Source organism: Stegostoma tigrinum, chromosome 19, assembly GCF_030684315.1.
Source record: "Stegostoma tigrinum isolate sSteTig4 chromosome 19, sSteTig4.hap1, whole genome shotgun sequence".
Classification (NCBI taxonomy): Eukaryota; Metazoa; Chordata; class Chondrichthyes; order Orectolobiformes; family Stegostomatidae; genus Stegostoma; species Stegostoma tigrinum.
Window position 1 is genome coordinate 11524760 of NC_081372.1, and position 16596 is coordinate 11541355.

Below are 16596 nucleotides of genomic sequence, written 5' to 3' on the forward strand. Positions count from 1 at the left end.
TACAGGCTGTAAGTAGATCCAGGACTGAGTCGAGGAGGAGGGTTGTGAATCTGTGGGATTCCATGCCCAGTGAAACAGTTGAGGTTTCTCTGTTACATGTTTTTAAGGCAAAGGTAGGTTTTTGAACCATAAAGGAATGAAGGGTCATGGTGAGCGGGCAGGTAAATGGAGCCGAGTCCACATAAAGATCAGCCATGATCTTACTGAATGGTGGAGCAGGCTCAAGGGGCTGGATAGCCCACTCCTCCTCCTACTTCTTATGTTCTTATGGTAACTACTCCCTGAAACCTCCCATCTCCCGCCTCTGAACTTCGTCACCATGATCCTCCCCGTTAAACAGTTCCCTCCCATTTATTATTGTCAAAGCCCCCGATGAGTTTGAGCGCCTTCTTTCTGATCTCGGCGTCACTCAGCAGTGTGTCTCTTACCTCTCCCCACCCATCGTGTTCAGAGGAGGCAGTGAACGAGGTCAAACGCCAGGCTGTGTCGCAGTTGCAGAAGGCGGTAACCGAGGCTGAGCAGAAAGCGTACGAGATGATAACAGCAGAGAGGGCCAAGATGGAGCAGAAGATAGCAGATGCCAAGAGGCAAGCGGCTGAAGATGCATTCACCGTCATCAATGAGCAGGAAGACACCAGCGAGGTAGGCTGCCCTCCCATATCCTTCCTTGGACTACACGCACTTTGGTGCAGGGGTGAGAGTTACTGAATTCTCTTATAGCCAGCACTGACTGCTTCATGATTCACTTGCCAAATGTAGAGCTGGGTCTTGCGAGTATGATAAGTCAGTGATCTGGACCTCCCAATAAACCCCATCCCATCTGTCTAGCTCGGCTGCTTTGTGCTGGTCTCAGTTATGTCAGGGGCTCGGTCCTAACTGGAGTGAGAATATCAGCCAAGACATGCCAGTCCTGATCACCAGCCCATGTATATGCCTGCACAAGGTGACAACAGGGTTGTGTTTGATGAAGCCAGGAGCACTCATGGGCTTTACCCACGGCAAGATACCACAAGTTGCCCTGGGCACGATATGAATATCGCCAGCATTTATAACCGTTGCCCCTTGCCATCATTGCCATCACTGAATCCCCCATGGTCGGTGTATTACCATTGACCACTAACTCAGCTGCATTCATCATGTAAATCTAGGGGGCAATTAAGGATTAGCCACATTGCTGTGGGTCTGGAGTCACATGTAGGCCAGACCAGGTGAGGATGGCAGTTTCCATCCCTAAACGGCATTAGTGAAACAGATGGGTTTTCCTCTGTCCATCAACAATGACTTCCTGCTCATCATTAGATTCTTAATTTTTTTTTAAATTCTTAATTCATTTATATTGGAATCATATTCCACCAACTGCTGTGGCAGGAATGGAACCAGAATCCCCAAAACATTACCAGGGTCTCTGGATTAATAGCCCAGCAATCATACCACTAGGCCATCACCTCCTTACTTTGCCCTTGTTCCTTCTCTTCAAATTACTTTCTAAAATTGTTGTACAGATTAGTGGTCATACGTAAATATTGTTTAATAGCAGTCTGAACTTTAATCCTGGTGTCATACAGTGTGGAAACAGGCCATTCAGCCCTGTGCTGAGCCAGTCCCATTTGCCTGTATTATGGTCCACGTCCCTTGACACGGTTCCTATCAAATGTACCTGTCACAGAGGTTTACAGCATGGAAACAGGTCCATCTGCCCAACTTGTGCATGCCACCCAACTTACAGAATAGTAAAATCCCTACAGTGCCCAAGCAGGCCATTCAGCCCATCAGGCCCACACTGTCCCTCTGAAGAGAGGACCATACACAGAACCACCTCCCTGCCCTATCCCTCTAACCCTGCATTATCCACTTAGCTTGCACACCCCTGGACACTATGAGTCAATTTAGCAATAGCCAATCCTGCCCCCCCCCAACCTACATGTCTTTGGAGTGTGGGAGGAAACCCATGCAGACACGGGGAGAATGTGCAAACTCCACACAGACAGTCGCCCGAGGGTGGAATGGAGCACTGGGTCCCTGGTGCTGTGAGGTTGCAGCGCTAACCATTGTGCCACCCTTAAGCCACCCCTTGTCCAAATGTCCTTTAAAGGCTGTAACCGTACTTCTTCTATCTCTTTCTTGTTGTCAGAGTTGCTGGAACTGCGGGCGCAAGGCCAGCGAGACCTGCAGCGGCTGCAACGCAGCCCGTTACTGTGGCTCCTTCTGCCAGCACAAAGATTGGGAAAAGCACCACCGCATCTGCGGCCAGAACCTGCACGCTCAGGCCAAGGTGATACCTGCAGGAGGCTCGGGCCCGAAGGCCACCAAAGGCGAGAAGAGCCCAGCTCTGGAGAAAGCTCCCCCGTCCACCGTGACTTCCAGATCGGCCACGCCGGCTGCTCCAGATGCCAGTGTGCAGTAACGTGACCTCCCACCCCGCCATCAACGGAGAAATGGGAATCGCAACTCCCACCTGGGGCCGTGGTTTGATATCGGTGTGGGCCTCAGCTTTTAATGTTACCTTTTCCCTTTAACATACAAAACAGAAAATCCATAATTGAGGGGGAGACGTATCAAGTTTAAGACTCCTAGAGGGTTGTGACTGAAATGTAGGCCAGAAGCAAAATCTACAGCCGGACTCCTGGTGACATAGGAAGCAGGTTGCTGTATCCATGTGCCAGAAACACTGCCATTTACCTGCTGACTGCAGAAAAGTTTTGGCCTGGGATGCTAAAGGCCTCCTGCCCATGTCTCCCCACTCATCGCTGACTCCATGAGAATCCTGAATCTCGCTCTGCAGTCCGAAAAGACAACATAAACGTTTGCCTGTGCAATCAAAGTGGACAAAGAGTAACCGTTCAGATCCTCCATACTCGAAACACTCTTTACCTCTTGAATTTAAAAAAGACGGAACTCTTTTCCAAGAGATTAGAACTTATCCTTTCAAAGAGAAATGTCAAAGGAATGTCTTTTGTTGCTGGTTTTCGAAGGGTGATGAAGGAACTTTTCTTTTGACTTGTATATCCCTGCTCAGCTTGGCACGAACTATGTAAAAGGAAATCTCCCGTCTTCCTCTCCCCACGAACGATACGTATACTGACTCAATGTTCCCTCTGTCATTCCATTCCTACCCCTAGGGAACTCCACAAAGTGTTGACTGCGGCCAGTGACTGCTCTGGCAGTGTACTTGAGGGGGAAGGAAGTGGTTGGCCTGGGTCGGTCCCGGAGCATGTAAAACTACACTTAGTACGACTTTTTGTCACGACTGACCTCTCGAGACGTCACTCCTCACCTCCTCTGTGACCTCCGAACGCAAGTGAACAGTTTGTGTCACACACTAACAGTGGCCAGCTCCAAACATACTCAGACGCAAGCTCGCGGCTGTTCGTCGAAATCCAATTTTACAAAAAAAGTAGAATTGATGTGAGAGAGTGTGTGTTTAGATGCTTCGCTGTCAGGGGTTTAGATATCTGGAAGTCCACCTTTGTATCTAGTTTTCCCTCCTATCAGGTTGTAGGCGGAGCTAGACATATACCTGACAAAATTAATGTTTTGCGCCAAAGAACGATTCCCTTGGCAGGCGTTTCTGAATTAACAATGATATCTACCTTTTGGTACATGTTTAGTGACTAGCCATTGGTGGAGGGGTTGCTGCTAATCCCAAAAGGCCAGAAGGAAACACAAGACAAGGGATTCACTGCAGCTTTTGCTTGGAAATTGGTGGCCCCTCGATTATTCAAGCTTGCCAAAGGATCTGTCCACTCCTCGGTCGCCCAGTCGCCCCGAGTAACACCGACTCACCTACCCCCTTACCCTGCCCAACAAATAACCACACTGATTGATGCTGAACATTCTGGCAGCAAAAGGAAAACACATGTAAGTCGAGGCTTTCCAAATGCTTTGGAGTTTGGAGCGTGGCTTAAACGACTCAGCCTCAGGTTGGGCTCCCGCAGCAGTAATAAAAAAAAAATGGCCTTTCGACACTTTTTCAGCAAATCCGTGCAATCTCCCCAACCCTGCCTCTTCGTGCCACACACTCCCCACCTGCCCCATGCTGTACTCTTCCCAGCCACCTGTTGCAGGTCATTCCCCAATCCTCTCTTATAAGTTGGCCACCATCTCAGGTCCTGTTCTTACAGGTCTGCCGACCCTCCCCCCCCACCCCCAGCTTGCGCTCTTTCAGTTTTCACTGAGTAGTTTCGAGGCCTAGAAGTGGGGTCCCTGTGAGAAAGGGTATGGCGACCCCCTCCATTAAGCAGGATTAAACACACACCACTTTAAATATTAACCCCCATGCCTTGCAATAGTGGGGCAGAGATGAAGAGAGGTGGCCATCGACCAGCTTTGGTGATGCTAACCCTCAGACCTTGAATAGCTTGAAAAGTAAAGGATCTGGTCCACGCTTGGTAAACCCCTTCACAAGGGATATTCTGCATTGTGCTCGGGCAGCCCACGGTCGCTGAGGGTCATTCATCAGTCAAAATTGAGGTGTTCGGAGGAGCACCGTCCGAGTTCTGTGGTTTCCACGCAGGAGTCCCACTGTATAAGGTCACACTGTGGTTCTTATTCCAATGTATAATTTATTTAATACTGTCCAATAATAGAACCCTTTTTACCACAAACCAGGATTTGTGTCACCACAACATGCTCAGCTCCTACTCACTTTCTGGCTGCTGGTCTGGTACTGTCAGCCAGTTTGCACACCTCAAAAGGCTGATCGCACCGAGACAGTTTCTGCTTCACTTACCCTCCCTCACTGCCTATGATGCTGATGATGTCCAGACTGATAATCAGACCGCTGTTTCAGCATTGAGCCCATGATCTCCCAGAAGAACCATGTCAACCTGCTCAGAGAAACTTTTCCCCTTCTTTTTCTGCACTTCCCAGTTACTGACATCGTTCCTGTCAGCCACACCCCACAGCCTGTGGCACACGAGCAGCTCTAAGGGGGCTCAGTTAGTGGCTTAATGCAGCTGAACATGATGATTGTCTTCCTTTTGTTTTTAATCTTTGCAGATAGATCTCCCACTTTGCCGGTGGTTGAACGTGGGTGAAATTTACAGCTTGGAGCATGTAGGCTTAGAAAGGTACAGGGAAAACGACCATATTTGACTCAAGGGAGTGAGGAGTCAACTTGCTGATGGCTCAGACTGCAGTACCCCCCTTAAAAAATTAGACAACTGGGAATGATTTAGACGCATTATCGAGGGTTTAGATGACAACATCTGAGTGTTGTTATTAATAAGAAATTCTCCATTTAATCACTGCCTATCTAATTGCAAAGTGATTTGAAAGGTGCGGTATCTGTGGACATGTTAGTGTATTGAGGATTATGAGCTGCTGGATTCTGTAGCCTTTAGCACTGCTCTGTGTTTTACAAAGCGACAATCCTTTGAAGGGCTCAAGCAGCACCTAGAGCAGCAGGGATGAGGCTGTGGAACTCTTCCAATGCTATTTCAAGCAGAGGTGTGACTCCCTTAGTCCTAAGTGTGTGTTCCTTAAATAAATAATGCTGCATTTCTGAGATAGCACAAGGCAGCAGAACTGAAAGGTCAAATTTCCGGGTTTGTGTTGAGGTAGAATTTGCCTGCAATGAACCAAGATTCGCCCTGTGATTTATCCCCATAAGATTGTGGGGTATTGGACTATAGTTGGGCTTGAGGATCCCCAGCTTGTCAGCAATAATGTTGCATTTCGTAATAAAACATAATCTTGATGCATCGGGGTGGGGCTCAATGTGCAAGTTTAAGATTGCCCACATGGGTTATGTACATTCCTGGAAGTTTCAAATTCTGCCCTTTGACTTCCCCAGATTTCCTAGCCACACCCCCCCTGCGCAATTTAAAAAAAGCACTCCAGAAAATTGAGGAGGGTAAACTGCTTCAGTCATGCCCCTGTGATTTTTCTCCCAGGCATACACCCGAAACTTATTCTCCGTTCCTGGAAGTTTCAGAGCGTTTGGGAGCGTCGGCAACACTGTGCTGTGGGCTTGTGTAAAACCAGACCGGGATTGCCCTGCTGATGTCTGTGTCATATAGTGCCGAGTGAGATTATCTACAGATTTACAATTGATTAGTAAACTGGTTTTCCTCATGAGTGTGTTAGAAATGTTGTCCTTTAGTCCTCTGCATGATCTAACCCTCTTAAGTACAACAAGGTCAGAGGTTAGCCTGGCCTTTCTTTGAAGGCCTACCCCCCAGGTCTGCTATGCCCATGAGCTGACTGGACAGAAAAGTGTAACAGAAGCCCAGGGACAACTATTAATATATATCTCTCAACCATAAGATGGTAAGTAGGCCATTCAGCCCATCAAGTCTGCACCACCATTCAGTAACATCATGTCTGATTTCATAACCATTAACTCCACTTTCCTGACTTTTCCCAATAACCTTTTGATTCCCTTCCTGAGGAACAATCTGTCAATCTCACCCTTGAATGTATTCAATGACCCAGCTTTACCAGCCCTGTGTGGTGAAGAACTCCACAGATTCACAACCTGCTGACGGAAGAAATTCCTCCTTTCTTCTGTCTTAAAACATGCAAGCCTTTACTTTGAGATTATGCCTTCTGGTCTGAACCACCCCCACAAAGGGCTTCCAAACATTTACACTCACCCTTGACAACTGTGCTTTAGCGTTCCCTGGAGATTTCATCACATGACCTCCTGGTGCCCACTACCCTTCCTCCATGTCGATCCCATTGACCATCCAATGAGTCCATTCCTATAGCACATTGCCTCCCCACACCAAGTGGAAAGCACCGAAGAGCCTCCATTAGCCAATTTGAATCAAACTTTCAAATCCATTTGTCCCATCTTTAATTCTTTTGACGTAACTTAAAAGAGTCAGTAGTGCTTACAGAAATGGAGAAAAGCACACCAAAGTTTTTAATGACTATGATGCGTCTCCTTCCATTACTCAAAGCAGCATCATGGTGAATAATCTTCATTTCCTGATGCATTGGTAACCACACTCAACTCATGAAGCAAGCGCTATTTGCTTCTTCCATATAACGACTGGCAAGCGAGCAGTGTACGGACTGAAATGCACAATGTCATCACCTTACAGTGCCAGATATCGCTGTGCACTGTGACATAGCTTTAACTTACAATCAAATTTACCATCAGCTGCATTGAGAGCAATCACTGCCTGAAGACTTTAATCAATGTCTAAGTTTGATGGCTGAAAGTACATTGACCCACCGTTGCATGTGATGTCCCTGCACCCCACTTTTGATAGTCAACGACATCTGCTACCCGCCCTATCCTGCCCTTTAACTCCCAGTTTCTATTCTGCCAAGCACAATTCATCCCCTTTCCCTTTAGGATTGAGATTAAATCCTGTTCACAAGAAATGGAGAGTCTGAAACCAGCCATTTTTTTTTCCCCTTAGCACTGTTTCTTTTCAGGACTTGGGAGCTATCGCTTTCCCCTTTTCAATTCCCCTGTTTTCTAAAAGCAAAGTGATGTTTTCCCACCTTGGGCAGAGATTCCGCTGAAACCAAGCACAAATGGGTATCCTAAACTTTGATTTGGATTGGAGAAAAGCGAATGGTTAGAGAGCTGCACAACTCTTGTGTATCCACCAAATTGAGAACTGAACCAAATTATCATCCTCTACAACCAAACTGTCCAAGCCAAACTCCCTCTCTTCGACTTACAGAAGTCAAGGGGATGGTGCCTAACTTGCTAGGCCAACAACCAAAACCTCATAGTTCAGGATTCATTACAAAAACAAAACAAAACTGATTGATTGATCTAATCCCTCTGTTCAGCTGTGTGTCTCTGTAAGTAAATGAGAAGTACGGTGTATTTGATTCATTCGTGAACAGTTAATGTGAAGGATTGTAGTATCGCTGTCAGTGTGAGCAGCCCTTATGGGCCTGCCCTTTCTTTTTGTTCTGTGAAGCTGTCGTGTCGTGATTACTGAATTTTTTTTGGGATTCTTTTAAAATAGTTTTTTTTAATTTAAGAAGGATTTGTGTATGCAACTGATAAATGGCAACTTAGCCTGCCAGTTCTTTTTTTAAAAAAATGTTCTGTGTCATTGGCTTGTGCTACGGTCGATTTAATTGCCTATTTTCTCATTGTAATCAGGTTGAACTAACTCCTGTCTTCCTGTGCACTCAGGGCCTGTAGGGTGGGCTCGTCATGAAAATGTTGGCATTGATTCTTGCAACAGTTTCTCTCCCTTTCACAAAAAATACTCTTTGTGTCATTGTCTGTTTTAAACTTAACATCGTACACATCAGCTTACTGACTCGTGCAAGATGTAATCCATCTTCCCTCAAAATTTCATTAATTCCTCTTTGTTTTGGCCCCCAAAGGAAGGAACAAAGGTAACAGGTAGCTATTTATTCCAGAACCTTCTGAGATACAAACTGCTGAGGTGGGGCCAGGAGAGGAGGAGTGAAATTCCATTATTTTAATCACTTAAGGCCATTTAGGAATAGATGTGTTGAATTATCTTGGGGTCTCTTCTAGTCACTTTTTTGATTCTGACAATGATGCTCCTATCCATTGTAAACAGGTAAAGGGCCTGTCTCATTGAGGGTACTCACAGCAGACTGCAGAATGCCAGGGGCATGCATTTTTATTTTCATACATTTGTGCAACATGAGCTTTGCCTATCAAGCCATCTTTCATCTTTAATGCCCATCCCTAATTGCCATCGACAGACCATCATTTCAAATACAACTGACTGGCTCACTTGGTCATTTCAGAGTTGACATCATTATGTGGATCTGGAGTGACATGTAGGTAATGATGGCATCTTTTTTCCTCTAAAGTGGATTAGTGAACCAGATGGGTTTTTTTGACAGCAATCTGTTAGTTTTATGACCACCCAGGACCATAGTTACTAGCTATTTTTAATTCCAGATTTTTATTTGTGGGTTGAATTTAATTTGCATAGCTGCCATAGTGGGACTTGAACGCGTTAGTCATCTGATGTTAGTGGATGGTAGTCTACGCTACACTACCACACGGTATTTCTCAAACAGATTGCTGTAAATTCTGTGAAAAGTCCTCAGGAGAGGAGAGAAAAGTAGCTGGGATCATGGGAACTGCTTGATATTTGAAAAACGTGTCTCCCACTTTAATTTTTTCCCCGTCGACACTGCTCCCCTTTAGCTGATGTGTGAACCAGACAGGTCAAGGTATGGAACCCGGAGGTACTGTCTTACCATCAAGGAAGGGAATTGTTTTCAATGGAATTTGATAAAGTATAATGAGGAAGAGAGAACCGAGAGCCTAGAGGTCTCCCTACATCCAGTAACACAAGAGGAACACAAAGTTGTGTGCCCGTGGATGTTTCCATGGTGAGTTATTCCTCAAACGGCCATCAGACTGTCACGAGGGGTTATAGCTTGAGCGGTGCTTCTCTGCATCAATTGCTCCATGCCCTTCATGCCTGCCATAAGATTATTGGAAGGAGACTCTGGGCAATAGTGTAAAACATGCAATGCTGGGACAGTCTTGACTCTACACCTCACCTGACTCGTCTCTGCCAACTGGATGGGCAGCAATATGGTTGATTCAATGCTTCCTCTTTGCCTGTAGTGTTCAGGGGTGTGTAGATTAGTTGGGTTATAGGGGGATGGGCCTGAGTGAGATGCTCTGAGGGTCAGTGTGAGCTTGTTGGTCTGAAGGGCCCAATTCCACACTGTTGGGATTCTATTAAATCCAACAGAGAAACAAGGAGACATTTCCAGGAAGGGCTCGGGGCAAAAGGATTTGATGCTTTCAACAGGAAACTAGATGAGAACTTGAAAGGAAAAGGGACAGAAAGTGAGGCTGAGATACTGTGATAGGGTGGATGTTAATGGAAATGCACCACAGTGAGGGTAAACACCAGTATGGTGCAGTTAGAATGAATGTCCTGTTCCTGCGCTGTATTTACTATTGCCCAATATTATACTCATCGCTTCCGTTCCCACCTGCCCCTCTTTTTTCCAAATGTTGATCTCATAGCCTTCCTTTTAAAAAAAACCCATGCCTATGATGACAACAATAGCTAAGCCCCTAGTAGGCCAGGTCAATGTGAGCAATACTAACACAAACCATTCTTCCATTATGACACATTGATTGTAATCTTTGTACCCTCCGCAAACCCCACAACATGACGGAAGTTTCAGGAACCTTCTAACCTGACAACGGCTATCCTGTACTGAGGGAAAACCACTGAGTATTTTCTTTCTGCTTTTTCCTCAGAGATGTGTGAATTTTATGCTGGTATAACGTGAAGAATTAATCAGCCTGTGGTTTGGTGACTTGGTTGTCCCAAATTGTGCAATATGTATTTACAGGTTGTACAAAATTAATTTCTGGTTTCTCAAGGTTTTTTTTTTCCAGCCTCTTCCAGTCCCTAAATAATAACAATACAATCCGGACTTCCAGAATAAAAACATAAAATCCAAAAATTAACTTGTCTAATTGGGTGGTCAACTGCCCATTCGCCACCGTACTTCCTGCCTAGAAAACTTACTACGAGCTTAATCAGTGCCAGAACTCCAGGGCTTTGCCATTCCACGAGCATTTTTATACGATTGTGTGATATTTTGAGAACTTTGGATTTATCCAAAATGCCAGCTGAAAAGCATGAGCACTCTCTAACTTAAAAACAAGGCAAAGTACAAAATGGTGCCAATGAAATGTGATTGAGTGAGTGATCGAAACACCAGTAGTGTTGACAGTTCCTGCTCAGTGACCTAGTTGTGCCAGGGAGAGGGTGAAGCTAATAGCCTCAGTGGGTGCAGTAGGATCTTATTCAAGTCGAGGGAGAATGGAGTTGGACCATTGAATGATATTCATGTCTTCAGTGCACAAACTAAATCAGGTTTCATATTTCGCTTGGGAACTCTGCAGCCCAATGGTATCAATGTGGATTTCACAAGTGTCAAAATCTCCCCTCCCCCTGTCACATCCCAAAACCAGCCAGCTTGTCCACGCCTCCCTGATCTGTCCTTCCTGCCACCTCAGGCCCCAGTCCCATCTCCTATCTACTAGCCTCATCCTGCTCCCTTGACCTGTCAGTCATCCCTAGACTGACCTATCTCCTCCCTAACTCCCCCTCTACACTCACCTTTACTGGCTCCAACACTGCCTCTTTGACTTGTCTGTCTCTTCTCCATCTATTTTCTCCTCTATCCTTCTTCTTTCTGCCTCCCCCTCTCTCCCTATTTATTTCAGAATCCTCTTCCCCACCCCTCTTTCTGAAGAAGGGTCTAGGCCCGAAACGTCAGCTTTCCTGCTCCTCTGATGCTGCTTGGCCTGCCGTGTTCATCCAGCTCTACACCTCATTATCTAACATTGAGAAGTATTAGCTTTTTTGTTTTTGATAGCAGGCATGAAGGATTTGTCACCCATGCAGCCATAAACAGCTCAATCTTGACCACGTGCAATGCCATCCAGTCAGGAGCCTGTTTTACATCTTTCCCTTTTGTCATTTCCATTAACTATCAACAGTTCTGAAATGGGCTGCCAGTTCTTGCAACTGCCCATTACACACACATATACAAAGTGAAGATCCAACCTCATAGAAAGTGTATAACAAGTCTCTTGGTTATAGTATGGTTGTGCTATCTTCACCTTTTTGATCACATTTTCTTCCACACCGTTCCCTACTCCTTCTGTTGCACCTTCTTGCATTCCATTATCATGTGCCCCTTAAGGACTCACTGTGCCGCATCACAGTAGACAGTTCAGGGCTCAAGTTGTCTCTCGCAGATATCAGTCAACTGAGCATGTGAGGAAATGGGCAGAGAATAAATGTCTCAGTCTTGCAGGTTAATGGCAAGGGGCTTAATGCTCTCAGAACCATTCGTTATCATTTCAATCCGCAATAAACTAAATCTAACCCTGTATCCTGGCCAGTAGTCAGATGAAGTAGTCATATAATCCCTACAGTGCACATAGAGGCCATTTGGTCCATCAAAGCATTACCGACCCTCCAAAGAGCATCCCATCCTATGCCCGTAATCCCACCTTTGCCATAGTTAACCCACCAATCCCTGCACAAGAAACTCTGATTATACAGGGAAACCTGCTTAGCCAAGTGAAATAACACCACGCAGAAGGCCATCTAATAAATCTTCCTGTTCCAGCTCTTTGAAAAAGCTGTTGAATTCTCCTATTTTCCCTTAGCCCTGAAACTATTTCCTAATCAATATCCAATTTCTGTATCCAATTCCTTTTTGTGGAATCCAGGTATTTGTGGCATTCCAAACCCTGGTCACTGCTGACTCTAAGGTGTGTTAAATAGAGGTCATGTTCACACCAGCATGTCTGCAAACAGAGTTGCGGATCAGAATTGTCAGCATCTAGAAGCCATGCTCTCAGGCTCCTGGTGAGGAAGAGTGGGGAGATAACTGATTGCAAGTTTACCCTTGATCCTTGTCTCCATGAGAAACCAAAACTTAATTTGACCTGAGCTGTTCCTCGAGTTGAAGGGACAGTGGTTAACCTGTAGGGGGAAAGTACTTTCAACATAAAGGAAATCCAAAATCTGGTTTGTACGTGTGTGCCCATGGCAAACATCTGCTCATCGGGATCCAGTAAAAGCAAAACATTGGCCGTGTTCACCCCTTGTGGCAGGTGCTGTCTCTGAAGGTGGAGCTGGCCATGCTAAAATATCACTGAGTCGTACCCGACTCAACAGTCACTTATGGTCTCTCTCCACAGGTACTGCCAGACCTGCTGAATTCCTCCACCTACTTACTGTTCTTGTTTCAGATTTCCAACCTTCGCAGTATTTTGGTTTTCTTCTAAAACACCACTGCCTTGTCACACTGACAAGAAGGGGATAAAACCTCCAATATAGGCAAGCCACAAACCAAATAAAGAGAATGGGCAGTACATTATGTTGGAAGTACAGCTCCATATCTAGCTTCTTTTAAAGCAGTGGCTAACTATTGAAGATTAGCAACGGACCTTTGTGTCTTTGTTACTTTCAATGCAGTGCTTCTTTGAATCGGGTATTGTATTTTTTTCTCTCTCTCTGTTGTATATGTAAATAAATATTTGTAAAAATTTGAAGCGTTGTGTGGCCTTCTGTGCATTTGCATTTAACTGCAGGTTGAAGTTGCGATCCAGAAACTTATAGACAATAGGTGCAGGAGTAGGCCATTCGGCCCTTTGAGCCAGAACCACCATTCATTATGATCATGGCTGGTCATCCACAATCAGTATCCTGTTCCTGCCTTATTCCCATAACCCTTGATTCCACTATCTTTAAGAGCTCTATCTATCTCTTTCTTGAAACTATCCAGAGACGTGGCCTCCCTCCACTGCCTTCTGGGGCAGAGCATTCCATATATCCACCACTCTCTGGGTGAAGAAGTTTCTCCTCAACTCTGTTCTAAATGGCCTACCCCTTATTTTTAAATTGTGTCCTCTGGTTCTGGACTCCCCCATCAAAGGAAACATACTTCCTGCCTCCAGATTGTCCAATCCCTTAATAATCTTACACGTCTTAATCAGATCCCCACTCATCCTCCTAAACTCAAGTGTATACAAGCCCAGTCGCTCCAATCTTTCAACATATGATAGTCCCGCCATTCCGGGCATGGACCTCGTGAACCTACGCTGCACTCCCCCAATAGCAAGAATGTCCTTCCTCAAATCTGGAGACCAAAACTGCACACAATACTCCAGGTGCGGTCTCACCATGGCCCTGTACAGCTGCAGAAGGACCTCTTTGCTCCTATACTCAATTCCTCTTGTTGTGAAGGCCAGCATGCCATTAGCTTTCTTCATTGCCTGCTGTACCTGCATGCTCGCTTTCATTGACTGATGTACAAGAACACCTAGATCTCATTGAACTTCCCCTTTACCTAACTTGACTCCATTTAGATAGTAATCTGCCTTCCTGTTCTTGCCACCAAAGTGGATAACCACACATTTATCCACATTAAACTGCATCTGCCATGCATCCGTTCACTCACCTAGCCTGTCCAAGTCACCCTGTATTCTCAAAACATCTTCCTCACATTTCACACTGCCACCCAGCTTTGTGTCATCAGCAAATTTGCTAATATTACTTTTAATGCCTTCATCTATATCATTAATGTATATTGTAAATAGCTGCGGTCCCAGCACCGAGCCTTGTGGAATGCCACTGGTCACTGCCTGCCATTCTGAAAGGGACCCGTTTGAAAATAAGGAATTGTGTTTCTATAGGGCCTTGGAAGAGCTGAAGAGCCAATCAAATCCCTTTGAAGTGTAGTCACTGTCGCGATGTAGGCAGGTCAGCAACTGAGATATTGGGTTGGAGTCTTTACAGCAAACAGGGTGCAAAGGGTATGAAGTCAAGGTAACTGTGGGAATTGGGGGGTTTCTAGTGGATACTAGTGGCCAATTTATCCCAGAAATGGAAAGAGAGATGTCGAGTAAGGGGAAGGAGGAGTCAGAAATGGACCAGGTAAAAGTGAGGGTGGGCCTGAAATTAGAAGTGAAATCAATAAACCTTTCCAATTCCAGACTAGAGATGGAAGCAGCACCAATGATGCCATTGCTATACCGGAGAAAGAGTTGTGGGTGGGGGCCGGAATAAGGGAAAAAGAATACAGTCGTGGACTATTTTCTAAACGGTGAGAAAATTCATAAAGCCGGAGTACAAAGGGATCTGGGAGTGTTAGTCCAGGATTCTCTAAAGGTTAACTTGCAGGTTGAGTCCGTGATTAAGAAAGTGAATGTAATGTTGTCATTTATCTCAAGATGGTTGGAATATAAAAGCGGCGATGTACTTCTGAGACTTTATAAAGCTCTAGTTAGGCCCCATTTAGAATACTGTGTCCAATTTTGGGCCCCACACCTCAGGAAGGACATACTGGTGCAGGAGCGTGTCCAGCAGAGATTCACACAGATGATCCCTGGAATCGTAGGTTTAATGTACGACAAACGGCTGAGTATCCTGGGATTGCATTCATTAGAGTTTAGAAGGTTTGAGGGGAGATCTAATAGAAACTTACAAGATAATGTGTGGCTTAGAACGGGTGGACGCTGGGAAGTTGTTTCCATTAAGTGGGAGACTAGGACCCATGGGCACAGCCTTAGAATTAGAGGGGGTAAATTTAAAACTGAAATGAGGAGACATTTCATCAGCCAGAGAGTGGTGGGCCTGTGGAATTCATTGCCACGGAGCGCAGTGGAGGCCAGAACGTTAAATGCCTTCAAGGCAGAGATTGATAAATTCTTGATCTCACAAGGAATCAAGGGCTACGGGGAGAGTACAGGGAAGTGGAGTTGAAATGCCCATCAGTCATGATTTAAATGGCGGAGTGGACTTGATGGGCCGAATGGCCTTACCTCCACTCCTATGCCTTATGGTCTTATGAATGTTCCACGCATACCACAAAGGGACAGGCATAACTAGGGCCCATGCGGGTACCCACAGCCACCCCTCTGACCCAAAGGAAATGAGAGGAGTTAAAAGGAAGTTGTTGAGGGTGAGGACGAGCTCGGCCAAGTGGAGGAGACCGGTGGTGGGTGGGGATGGTTCACACCTTTGTTCCAGGAAGAAGAGGAGTGCCCTAAGACCATATTGATGGGAGAATGAATGTGTAAAGGGATTGCACGTCCATGGTAAAGAGGAGGCAGCTGGAGCCCACAGACTAGAAATTCCAAGACTGATGTAAAGCATCAGAGGAATCATGGATGTACGTGGGCAGGGACATGAACCAGGAAAGAAAAGACCAAGTCTAGGTAGGAAGAGATGAGGTGTGTGGGGCAGGAACAGGCTGAAACAATGGGTCTGTCCAGGCAGTCCTGTTTGTGAATTTTGGGAAGGAGGTAGAAGTGAGCTGCCTGGGGCTGGAGTAGTCTCAGCTGATATTGTGCATGCTTTACAGCACAGGAAGGGGGCTATTTGGCCCATTGAATCAAATAACAAAGCTAAGAAGTTCCCTTTTAACATTGAAGTTCCCAAGGCACTTCATTGGAACAAAATTTAACCCTGAGCCACATTACGATATTAGGAGAGGTGACCAAGCACTTAGTATGTTTTTGAGAGCAAAGAGGTTAAGGTTTGAGAGCTTTGGCAAAAGAATTCCAGAGCTTCAGCTGGGTAGCTAAAGGCAGTAATTAAAACCTAACCACTGACTCTATACTTCTCTCTGACTGCTGCCCATGGCTGAATCAGACCATTTGGAAAACTTGAAGTTCGATCTGGCTCAGTTCCAGATTTTATTCGATTAGCGTCACTACATGTCTGAAAAGGCTAATTCTGAGCATTGCTGTGAACATCACCCACAATGATGATGTTGTATGGATTTACAGGCAGACCAGCTGATAATCTCAAAGGAGTGAGACCCAATATCTGATCCTCCTCAAAGTCCCTGTAACAATGTGTGTTGTAGCAATGTAACCCGTAATTAATTGCTAATGTGCAATCAACTATATCTTGTTAATTGTAAGAGACTCTTCTAGTTACGCCAGGAAGTGGTTTTCTTTCACAACACTAGACCATGTCAATCCCCACACTTAAATAGGACCAGTAGTTGCTGATACCGCGGAGTGAGTTGGCATCATCATACATCATGCTAAGGCAGGGAATGTGGTTGACTCTGAGCTTCCGTCTGGCCAACTAGGGATGGGCAATAAATGCTGCCTAGCCAACG

At 45.5% G+C, this 16596-nt stretch overlaps 1 protein-coding gene across 10 annotated transcripts in view; it reads left to right on the forward strand.

Moving 5' to 3' along the window:
* The window catches only part of LOC125461316 (protein CBFA2T2-like), a 151392-nt gene extending 138377 nt beyond the window's left edge, over positions 1-13015 (forward strand). For all 10 annotated transcript variants that reach the window (XM_059652735.1, XM_048549943.2, XM_048549941.2 and 7 more), the window contains 2 exons: positions 452-642; positions 2132-13015. In XM_059652735.1, the coding sequence (XP_059508718.1) occupies positions 452-642; positions 2132-2404 (464 nt within the window). In that variant the 3' untranslated portion in view covers positions 2405-13015. The remainder of the gene's footprint in view (positions 1-451; positions 643-2131) is intronic.
* Positions 13016-16596: the final 3581 nt, after the last annotated feature.